At 34.1% G+C, this 12,470-nt stretch overlaps 1 protein-coding gene across 4 annotated transcripts in view; it reads left to right on the forward strand.

Annotated features, from left to right (window-relative positions):
• Nucleotides 1-12,470, forward strand: part of LOC149529005 (S3 self-incompatibility locus-linked pollen protein) — a 218,960-nt gene that overhangs the window by 185,796 nt on the left and 20,694 nt on the right. For all 4 annotated transcript variants that reach the window (XM_089808971.1, XM_089808972.1, XM_089808973.1 and 1 more), the window contains 2 exons: nucleotides 6,664-6,743; nucleotides 6,860-6,943. In XM_089808971.1, coding sequence (XP_089665097.1) covers nucleotides 6,664-6,743; nucleotides 6,860-6,943 — 164 coding nt within the window. The remainder of the gene's footprint in view (nucleotides 1-6,663; nucleotides 6,744-6,859; nucleotides 6,944-12,470) is intronic.

The following is a 12,470-nucleotide window of genomic DNA, read 5'->3' on the forward strand; positions in this document are numbered from 1 at the left end:
TTATATTAATCTATCTTAGCAATTTAACAACTAAGACAAGGTTAATTCAAATAAATCTACTAGACAACTAAACGTCATTAAACTACTAACTCTAATTTAGCACAAGACTAATACTAAATAAAAAAAGAATGTAACTATCATTCTAACTTTTAGATCATTGACATATACTCAACATCTAACTAACTCTAAGATTTTTAACAATACAAGAAAATTAGAATCAAATTAACCAATTTAAAATCTCTATACATTAGAATACTAAAAGACTAATATTCAAACCCCATAATAATCTTGACCACCCTAACATTCTAAATAAATAAATAAATAAAACTTCAAACCATCCTAATCCCAACCAAACACTTACTATCTATCCTAAACTTATTTAAAATCTACTCATCCCTATATCCCAAACTTAAATAAATCAACATACAAGCTTAAATTTAAACTAACTTAAACCTGAATAATTAAAATCTCACAACCTAACTAATAAAAGAACTAAAACAATTACTAACTATAATATACTAACCTAGCCCTTCAACCCCCCTAAGACTATGACCTACCCCCTAGGGCCTGCCCCATAGCACGGTGCGCTGCCCAATGGACCTACTCGCTGACATAAGACTGTCAGCGCAGGTCTGCCCACATCCCACGCAATGAGTGGAGGTTGGGGAAGTCAGCGCTAAGGGAAAAAGGTGGAGGTATTAAGGGGGATTATGCCCCACAAAAAAAAAATGCTAGTTTCTCCCTTTTAAACTTTCCATGCATGACATGGAACGGATTTCCATTGCCTCCCTAACATGAGTGGGGGGGGGGGGGGGGAACATCCGTACGCTTGTGTGCGTGAGGACGGAACAACCCGATGCCAATGCAGGGTAAGGGAAATGTGGGTGGGTGGATTAATGTTCAGGCAGGGATTGGTGTTAAAGTTTTTCCTCCATACACCCCATACTGACATGACCACTGTACTGCACGCAGGTGGCAAAGAGTGGGGTGTGAGTGTGTTAATTAATGCATAAAGTTTTATAGTTGAGGGATGAAATTTTAAAAGCATTAACAAATATATATATGAATGCTTTATATTCCATCCAATTAAAGTTGTATTGTTAAATGAAATAACAATGATTTTAAATTGCAATGTAAGGAGGAATGTTTTATGGAATATTCTCTGTAACATGAAGAATTTCAAGGCTTCTTCATACATTTTCCAGAGAGCCTTTTTGGGCCTGGAGGTGCACTTTTTGAAAGCCAATTTTGGCTAAGAGTTGGCATGTTTTCTTCCTAAAGTTCTTTGATATGCAAGATGAATTTAAACATTTCTAGAGGCAATATGGAGCTATAATCCTCTTAAATCGGATTGATACAAAAGCATGCAAAGGAATTATAATCCTCTTAATCGTATTGATTTTGTTCCTTATGAAACTTAACAAGGAATTATGATCCTATATTCAGAATTCAAAGATCCTATATTCAGAATTCAAAATGGTGATGAATCATTCTTATCAAATTCAATTGTATTAATAATGAAGCTTGACCATGTATGTGATAACTTGGTGGTCACAATGTAGGATTATTATTACATGCTATTGTTCAAAACATTGAAATGAAACTTCAACACATCCATTTGCCTTTCATTATCATAATTGAAACTCAGAATTTCCCAGTTTAAGACATTAACTATCATTCTAATTTTCTCACATACATATGCCAAAGTTTGGAAACACATGAGAGCATTGCAAGAATAATTTCATAATCTTTTTCTTTCCTCTATTAATCATCCTGGTTCAAGGCTCCATCGGGAAAGAACCAGTAAGAAAACCCGATATCTTTGCCACTACATCAAATTCAATTACAATTTACATGATATTACAATTCATTGAGTTTTCTTCAAGGATTCCACAAAAGAACTTTTATCAAATGTCTTTATTGCATCAAGGGTAAATATGGAAGAGACAAGAACCAACGTGGAGATAAACAACACAAGGAGATAAGCAAATTAAACATGCATTCCCACCCGGTTGCACAATAGGTTCAACAATGAACCAATATAGGGGAAAGGTGGATTTTCTCAATAGGAGAAGTCAATCACCATACCTTCACTTAGCCCTTTCGGGGCTTAAAACTTCAAGAATTTCCATTCTTTCTCAAGGCCCTTTCGGGGCTATATCCACAAGGATTTGCATTCTTTACCACATTCAAGAATTCTCAATAACAACAAGGTATGGGATGACAAGTAGGGGCCCATACACCCTACCCTTTCTCCCTCCTCTCTCCATGAGAGGAGACTCTACACTATTGAGGTCCAACTAAGGCTCTTTCCCCAAGCATGGCCACTTCTTCCCTATCCAAGGGTGAGTGTTGCCAAGAACATCCCCATGAAAACCTCTCAAAAATAAACAAAACATCAAGAAGGCATATGAATAACATCAAAGGAAAACAAGATAAAATCCCTCCCAAAACCACCCTCAACACACAAGCAAGGAATGCATATCTACACAATGTCTCCAACATGATTCAAACAAGATTCAAAACATGAACACACACTAAGAACCATTCATGGAGTGAAGAACTCCTACCTTCATAAAAGAGTTATGGCAATGGTGGTTTGAGAAGAGCTTCCCTTTTTCTTTCTTCAATCTTCTAGGCTTCCTCCAAAACTAGAGGATTGGGTGACAAAAAAACTAACTCCCCCAAAATGCCTCTAAGTATGGTCCCTAACCCCACTAAGCTTCAAGTAACTCAAGATGGAGGTTTGGTTTCACTAACCCAAGTAGAGAGCAACCCATTTTCGAAATCAGCCTATAATAGGGTTTTTAAGAGACCCTAAGAGTCAACCTAGGAGGCTAAAGGGTTGGAAAGTACCCCCACCCATACCCTTACCCATAGGGGTACTTAGATTTAATGTTTCTAAGCCTTTAAAGTTATTTGGAACAAAAAAAAAAAAAAGGTTAGGAGAATAGTAAGATCAATTTACTCCCTTTAGAGAATTACAATATAAAGTTAGCACAAAATTAACAAGTAGTTTAGCTCCACTTTTATATTCTTTTTTTCTGTCGTCTCGACTAATTTTCCTACACACTCATTGCACACATCAGTAGATCCAAAACCACATGCATAATGCGAATTACATATTAGAGGAATAATATAAATTAAAGCATCCATTTCTTAATAAACAGTTGTTTATCAAATTCTACTCATATTTCTAACCTGTCGACTTGCATAACCAGATGTGTTAGCATTGCATACACTTTCTTTCATCATTATACATATTTATAAGCATTAAATGGCAAAATCAAATAACTGAAGTAAGCATCACACATCGCAAAATAGCATAACATTGTTCAGTGTATGCAATAATGTTCTGACATGTCAGCATGAGTATCAAAATAATAATGTATCATAGGTGCTAGGATGGGTCGGGGTGAGGCCTCACACCAACCATCAATTTTTACTGCTCCAAAGTGATTGCACTTAAGCTTCCTCTCAAAAGCTCAAGTGCTCAAGAGTGCAAGACATTTTTTTTGGTTCAGCTCCCTGTTTGGAGTCGAAAGCATAAGTTGATTCTGTTATTCATCTAGAACATGTCTTTTGAAAGGCTTAAGTTAGTACTTAACCAGTGATAATAATTTATTGAAGATTTCACACAAAAATGGATTGAGTATCATAATCAGAAGTTAAGCAATTAAAGCCTGACATTATTATTATCTAAGAGGCTAGACCAGTCATTATTTAGTATTCTTGTATAAGAGTTACTATGGCTAGTACTCATTGACGCAAGTCTTAAATCATCTTAATGTGTAATAATAAAAACAAACAATACCAATAAACCTACTAATGAGAAAACTACCAAGCAACAGGTACATAAACTAACAATGAGGAGTATTATTCTCAAATAATCATTCCTCTAGGTTCAACTACCATTTCCTATATGATATGTGGGTAGTTATAATTTTGTACAACTAATTTAATTCTGGATGCTTATCTTTTAGAAATACAGGAGTCTGCAGGGTTCACATTGCAATAATTCTGGGGCACTGTATGTGAGTGTGTTGACCCAGATATGCTGCTGAGCATATCTGGCTGAAATTGGGCTCTACTGCAGTGCCCTGATTGTGCACACAATGGATTGAGTTACAGACCTAGACTTGATGAAAACCAGATGTGGATAGAAGGGAATTGTCCAATAAACCAGTAACTAGCTTTTTCCCTCTTATCATGTCATGTGTACTTGAAGTTGAAAACTTTTGGAACCCAAAATGGATCAATGCATCATTTATCTCCGAAACGAGCAATTGTGAGAGAAATGATCCCTAACTTTTATCCGAGTTGCTAAACATGTATTTGACCATGTCAAACATATTTTAGAGAACTTCCCTGCTTGTCTAGAATCTTTTGACTTTACCCTTTCTATTTGGCTGGAATTGTTTCTTGTGCTATCAGTTTGTAATTGTAGCTTTTACTTTTATAGCAGGCCTTTATCTTTGGTTTCTACTTCTAAATGTTATTGCTGGAGAATTGCTGTATCTGCCACTGATGTCTCTTATTAATTAACTACATGTTTTATTGCTTTGTTTATGCATCCTTACCTCAGAAGCCTATATATTTTTTAGATAGTTTGGTTTTAGGATTAATTGTTTTAAAACCTCTTGTTATGCAAAGATTCAAGATTTTGCTTTACCCATTTGTAGAACAATCATGGTCAACATGCTGTAAGTTGCATTTGGATCTAGAAAGCCTTGGGAGACTAGAAAGCCTTCAATCAGCATTTGGATCTATTGTAACAAATTAATTTGGGTGGTTATGTAATCTGCTTGGAATGCACATGGAATTTGTTTGTCTTAAATCAAGAAGTCTGATTCAAAAGAGATGAGCTTAGCTTTTGTGTAAGGGTTGGCACCATACTTGAAAAACTCAGTCTCGGCAATATCTTGGCTGACCCAAAAAAATCCAAAATTTCAGAATCGCCTAAAACTCAGCAAAAAATTGTCACTTCTTTATTTGACTGGTAGAAAAACAAAATTGTCGCTTTTATCGAACATTTGAGAAATATATAATTTCTTAAAATAATCTACAAAAAATAACACATATACACCAAAACGGGAAAACCGCTGTAGCAAGCACAAACAATCTGCAATAAACCATGAACAACCAAAAAACGCAGCAGCCAAAAATGATCTGCAATAAACCACAAGAACAATATCTGCCAAAAACAATATCGCTTCAGCTCTTCCATAAATGATGGCCAAACACAATATGGCTGCAGCTCACCCAAAAATGTTTTCACCGCAGTTCTGCCAAGAATGAGCATCCAAAACCGACAAAATAGAAGAAGTTAAAGTCACTAAAAAGTTGGACTTTTAAAAATGATGGAAATGTAAAAACCTCAATTATTTTTGGACTTTAGTGGCGATATAATGAGGAAAATCACGCGATTTTTTGCAAGATTAAGAGGTTGATATAGTGGCGCGATAATGAATGTAGCAGTGCAGATATTAACTGCAATTATATCAGTCAGCTTTGTGTAGTGTGATATATCCCGCCATTTTCCAAATAGCTTAGGTATTTTCAACTATGTTTGGCACTGAATGGTGTTGGAATTCGTCAAGAGCTAGGTGGCTGTTAGTGACAGACTATTCATGGAGCGCTGTAAATCTAAGTCTGCCCCTGAGACTGTAATTTGATTTACATGTGTTCTGTATGTTATTGTATTATTTCATTTATTTCTGGGGAGATACAAGAAGATATGAATGGTTTTATAATTTACTTTTGGTTGGTGGGCTCACCAGTGAGTGCCCCCAAAGAGGTTTAATTAATGGAGAAGTATTTAACTTTTCCATGTTTTCAGATTGACTTGAATTTGTGTATGAGTGTGCTAGATCAATTCATTAATGTGACTGCCAAGCTTGGTTTGAACATTTGTCTTTTTGATGAGATAAACAGCCTCAAGAAGTCAACTCTAAGGACCCGATCTTTAAATCAGTTGGTTTGTTCTGATAAGTGACTGTGTTGATTCCAAAGTAACAAGAATTGGAATCGGCAAGGCCGAATCGAATCGTGAATTGGCCATGAATCGGAATCGAATCGCCCACGAATCAGCAAATTAAAAAAACCCTTGAAATTTAGTGAGCAACTTATTTCATAAACCCTTTATCGCTGATTCCATTCACTGATTCACAAAAAATCCTTGGCTTGAATTGAATCGCCAAATCGTGTGAATCGCTGTGATTCTTGGAACTATGGTTGATTCTATGATCAAATAGGAGTATGTCATTTTACATAGGTTTAATCAATGCTTTCTTATATATTACACTGGACTTTGTGTTGAGTTAATAAATTGTATTGTCCTGTTCTGTTCAAGTTTCCACATGCATTGATTTCCTTCCTTATTTTTTCTGTTTGAGGTTCTAATGTGTGCTAGAAACTTACTTTTAGAGGTGTTCATGTGCTTAAATCTCATAGCTTCTGAATTGCTTTTTATATCATACTCATCCTTCTCAATTTCTTTTGTGTTGCATACTTTTCTTTTTCTATAGTTGTGATTCTTAAGTACAAGATTTGAGGAGATCCTTTCTTCCATTTAATTCTCAAATACACAAGGCCTTTGGTTAGATTTCAAGAGGTGATATAGTGAGTATAGCTTGAAATTTATTCAGTTTCCTTTTTTTCCAGATGGCAACAACTTCTTATAAACACTTTCACTGGTTATGACACAATTCTCATGAATAGCTTGCTGAATGGTCGTGGGCAAGGTACCAATTTTTAAAATTGTCTTGTATGTACTATTTATAGGAATGACTCTCATTATTGGAATACTTGTACTGAGATACTATTTTTGCTAATATAACTTTTCCACTTTAATGTACAGGGTATCTTTACAATTTTCAAACAAAGGAGCTATATGATCTCACTTATCCACAAGAGTCTACAGAAGTGCCTTTCAGATTTGAAGGTTTGCAAATCTAGTGTTATCTTGCACTTTAGTTATGTATTATAATTTATTGTCATATTTCATTGAAGTCCAGAATATTCTGTTGATTATATAATGTTTGAGTAATCTCATAATTCATTAAAGAATTGGGTGATGCATGCACTCAACACTACTAGTCTATTTGGGGGCAATTATGGAATTGAAATATTAGAAGTAAACTTCTTATGTCATTGAAGTGATAAATCTGTTGAATTATTTATTTGTTAGGACCAACCCTTCCTAATATTATAATGAAGTGGACATAATTAGAATAGATAGAATTTAATTATATTGTGATATGGATGTGTATAGTTTCCAAAACATCAAATTTCAAAGTCTATGAGATACAAGAGATTTGTTTTTAAAGAAAAAGGCTTGTTTCTAAAGAAAATATATCTAGCAGTTATACCCTTCTTGGATGTTACAGTAAATCAGACATCTGAAGAGAATGTCTTTCCAGTTCGGCATCTCTAGCAAAGAAAGAATCTTGCATATCTGGGTCTTATCCTTGGTGATAACAGTTATGGTTCCTAAAGACGGTTGAAGCCCATTTGACCTATGGTGTTGGACATAATTAGTCCCAATACTAACTGCATATGTAACATAGGGAATATGTTTCAAATAGAAGACCAAAATGGGACTTAAGTGCTAGATGTGTATAGCTTGAATATATGACTGAAGTTTCTACAATTGTATCCCTGATCATATGTGATAATACTCATAGTGGATTGCTGAAGAAAGGAAACTAGGTTGGACAATCTTTGAAGGAATTCGGTTGACCCCAAAACTTATTTCAAAAGCTATGACTGTTGAACCTTTTGATGCAGTGAAAAAGCTGGTGTGTATTTTACCAAATCAAAAGAAACCCACTCTATAGATGAGTCTGATAGCACTGGTACCTTCTCATAGCCAAATGCAAAGAAGAACACCAGTTGACATATGTGATCCCTATGTGTGCACAATGTACATTTCCATTTTCTCTTTACCATTATGAATATGTGCTGGGCTAGAGGAAAGAAGTAGAAGTAATTAGCTAGAAAACTCTTGGGGAATTTGTGTATAAGGTTTAGTACATCTTCCAACTCTCATGCAACTTCTCAATGCTGAATGGGGACAACTGGAAAAGGGTGAGTTTGTGTTAATTGTTTGGATAGTTGTAGTGTATATTGAGGTATTGAAGGATCAATTGATGGAGGTGCCAATCAGTACTGTTTTGGTTTAGGTTTGGTACCATGATGTGGGATTCTTGCAATTCTGGCGGGTTGATGGTGACCCTGTGCAAGTAATCAAAAGATTTAGATGGGTGAAGGAAGAATAATAATGTATATTCTAAGACATTCTTGCTTGAGAACAGGAACAGAAATAGATAGGAAGAATAGCTTGTGTTTCTTTATTTAATATGGATACTTAACAAACCACTAAATGAATCACACAACATTTCACAAACCACAGAAGTGGAAACATGGTAAAACAAGAAGAAATAATAAACATGATAACCATGTCCTAAAGAAAACCGGTGGAATGAAAGGAAACAAAATTTCTGATTAAAATAATCTTAATCTTTGTAAACAATATGCAAGACCTAAATCTACTTCCGAAACCGATGAAGGATGAAGAAAGTGTAATATCCCTTCTCTAATAATGAAATTCAATATTTTGATATCCCTAAAATTGATTAAATAATAAAATCCAAAATCTTAATTAGAGATCTATTGTGATATTCCACATGTACAATACATTATTTGATAGTAAATTCATAAAATATATTTATTTAAATAGTAGCTTAAATATTTAAAACAAATTGATTATTAAATGAATAAATACAAGTTAATAAATGATAAACTAATCCCTTAAGCAAACATAAAGTAAATCAATAAATCCAAACTGACATTATAAAAGACACGTTCCACTAAGGGTTGTATGGGTATTATAAATACCATGTAACCTAATGGAAAAAGGGCAGAAAAAATATATGAGAAAAACAAATCCCCGGGACAAGTGAAATGACCTAAAACATTATGAGCAATATCATGTTAATTCAAACTGCTTATTACATCACAAAATATAAATGACAAGTACTAAAGACAATTCATGTAACCAGACCCATTGCTAACTAGGGGCAATGCACTAAACAAGGAAGGTAACATGGAGACCAAATATTGGGGTTAAATAAAAGGGTATAATAGTATAGTTAGATTTGTTATTGTTATGATTCTAACAATTGTTGTAGTTGGGACATTACAGTGGTATCAGGTCATGATCTTGCCATCCTGTAGGGTAAATACGATTATAAGCATTTCAATCAATAAAAGATCAAACTATTGATTGCAGGTGAAAATTTAGCTAAGAGGCAATCAATTTATGCAATCAATTGGGCATAGCATACATAAACAATGAATATAAGCTTATGAATGAAGTAAATTATTGTCAAGAAGAGAGAGGCAAACTAATTCCTCACAAGTTAGGTAGATTCCAAGATAGGTAAGGACATGGGTTCCAATGCCTTGAGGAAAAATTCCAAGATGGGGGAGGACATGGTTTCGAATGCCCTGAGGAGAGTCCAAGATGGGTAAGAACATGACTCCAAATGTAAAGTTTCTGCAAATTCTGTACCATTGATAAGACTTGTAATCTATCCTTGATTGCGGAAAATGAACTTCTTAATAAGCTGAATTATGAAGGAGTTGTTTGCTTTTATCTTGAACTGAAAGTTGTTTTATCTCTGCAATAAATCGACTGGGTATTATTGCTTGAGGGAGCAGACTTGATGTGTTTGTGTGTTCTCAAACTACAATAACACCCTCCCTAAATATCATGACTAAAGGGCATATCCCTCAAAGGGACATGACCCTTCCTAAGTTGGCACAAACCCCTCTCCTAGAAATCGACAATTTGCAAGAATGGTTAACAATTAATGAGCAACTAACATAATGTGTTAAGTTAGCATTAAATATCAAACAATCTTTTGAAGTCGCCGCTTATCACAAGAGGTGTATTGGAATAGATTTAATGCCTTCATATGATACTTAAGAAGGAGAAGATTAGGTGCGGTTTGCACTCTCAGACCAGTAGATTATCATTATTACAAACTTAACACCAAAAGCCTCAAGGAAAAAGTCTAGGATGGGTACGAGCATGTAGTCTTAATACCTTGAGGGAGCCTACTCATAGATGAGTATCTAGCACCCTGCGACAATGAAATTTCCATCCTCTAAGAGGTCATGTAAGAAGGAAAATGATTAAGCCCAATATGCTAAATCAAAATGATTATCAAAGACCCCAATAAATAAATTATCAGCTATAACAAAAAGACATTGAAACTATTGATTAAGATCAATCATATTATTTCTTCAATTGTATAAAGTCATCAATCAAACTATGTTGGAAATTAGTGGGAAACTCCCAACCTTGACATCATCGAAGACATTAATTGACCTACAAACATTTAATCATCAAAATCAATCATCAATCATTCTAAATCAATCACTAAAATAATAAGTGCCAATAAATCTTACATTCCGCCAAACCTATTAGCATATAACCCATCAAAGTAAAAAAGTACTTATAGCATACATATGCACTCAACAATTTATAATTCAACTCTTGATTATATCGAACAAGAATAGAGTGTGTAACAAATTCAAGGATGGGTTAAAATGTAATGTATGAAATAAAAATCGTAATTGCTTGAGGACAAGCAATTTTGGGAGGGTAGGATTGTAATATCCCTCCTCTAATAATTAAATTCAATATTTTGATATCCCTGAAATTGATTAAATAAAAAAATCCAAAATTTTAATTAGAAATCTATTGTGATTTTCCACATGTACAATACATTATTTGATAATAAATTCATAAAATATATTTATTTAGATAGATAGCTTAAATATTTAAAACAAATTGATTATTAAATGAATAAATACAAGCTAATAAACAATAAACTAATTCCTAAAGAAGACAAAGTAAATTAATAAATCCAAACCGACATTATAAGATACACGTTCCATAAAGGGTTGTAAAGGTATTATAAATACCACGTAACCTGATGGAGAATGAGCAGAATTTTTTTTTGAAAAAAAAAAATCTCCAAGATCAATGAAAGGACCTAAATAATAATGGGCAATATCATATTCATCAACCTGCTTATTACATCACAAAATATAAATGAGAAGTAATAAAGAAAAGTCATGTAATCGATCCCACCGCTAATTAGGGGCAATGCGCTAAACAAGGATGGTAACTTGGAAACCAAATATTAAGGTTAAATTAGAGGGTAGAATAGTATAGTTAGATTTGTTATTTTTTATGATTTTAACAATTGTTGCAGGTCTTACTTGTCCCAAAAATAACCCTAATAGTGGGGACATTACAAAAAGACTCTCAATCATGCTATTTGTATGAAATTTGTGAGCAAATCCAACTGTCGCCATTCAGGTTAGGAATATTCTATGATCATCGTTGTAATGTTTACATACAATAGGAGGCTTCTAATATATGACGCTAGAAAGGTGACTACGAAAAATAAACAGTAATTAGGCCCCAGGGGCTCAAGGACAAATGATAAGGCTAGGATTGGCTATGCAATGACGAAAATACGCAAAATACAAATAGTATGTTAGGCGCACCAATTTGATGCCCTAAAGGAAACAATTGGACTGAAATGAAGAAAATTTGTGATTAAGCTAATTTACTAGAAACATGGGAGACCCAAGTCTAATTACAAAACTGATGAAGGATGACAAAAGTTAAAACAGACCCAATCCTTCTATTATTTTGAATTTTGATAGAAAGTACAAGTCCTACAGGTTATGTCAGTTATATTGTATGATCCTCATTGTAATCTTTGCATACAAAAGCAAGCTTTTAATGTACAATGATAGAGATGAAATTAATGAAAGTGAATAGTTATTAGGCCATAAGGGATCAAGGTGATCAAGGGCAATTGATAAAGGCAGAATGCTATGTGATGAGTTAAATATGCAATATGCAAATAATAGATTAGGGATGCCAATACCTTGCAAAATAGTAATAGTAGATTTACGTAAAAAGACTCCAGTAGAATGTTCTGCAAATATGTAAGGTGCAACTGATAAGATGCATTCGCACAAGATTGTTTTAAAAGTAGAGAAGACTACAGTGATCATGCTTGGAATCAAGTTCAAAACTATTGTCAGATATAAAGCTGGTAAGCTTTATCTAAATAGCCAAGAAATTGAAAAAAGGACACTTGAACTATAAGAAATGTGCAAGATTTGAAGAGCTGCGAATATCCTAAAAGCTGAAAGAAGCATGACACACAACAATAGGAACAGAGTGAGAAACACATGCTTAAAGACTGACTAGACTGGACAAAAGATGATCCAATGTGTGAAACTAACTAAAAGTAATGGTAGAGAATAAGAAAGAAATGGGAATTCAAAAAGAAAAGAGGAACTTGGAAACATTGGCAAGGTTGTAATTGCTGCAACCGTGTATCTGAAAAGCTGCAAATATTTCAAGTTCTGAAAAA

This window comes from Cupressus sempervirens, chromosome 11, assembly GCF_028749045.1.
Source record: "Cupressus sempervirens isolate cs-2001-9-10 chromosome 11, ASM2874904v1, whole genome shotgun sequence".
NCBI classification, from domain to species: domain Eukaryota; kingdom Viridiplantae; phylum Streptophyta; class Pinopsida; order Cupressales; family Cupressaceae; genus Cupressus; species Cupressus sempervirens.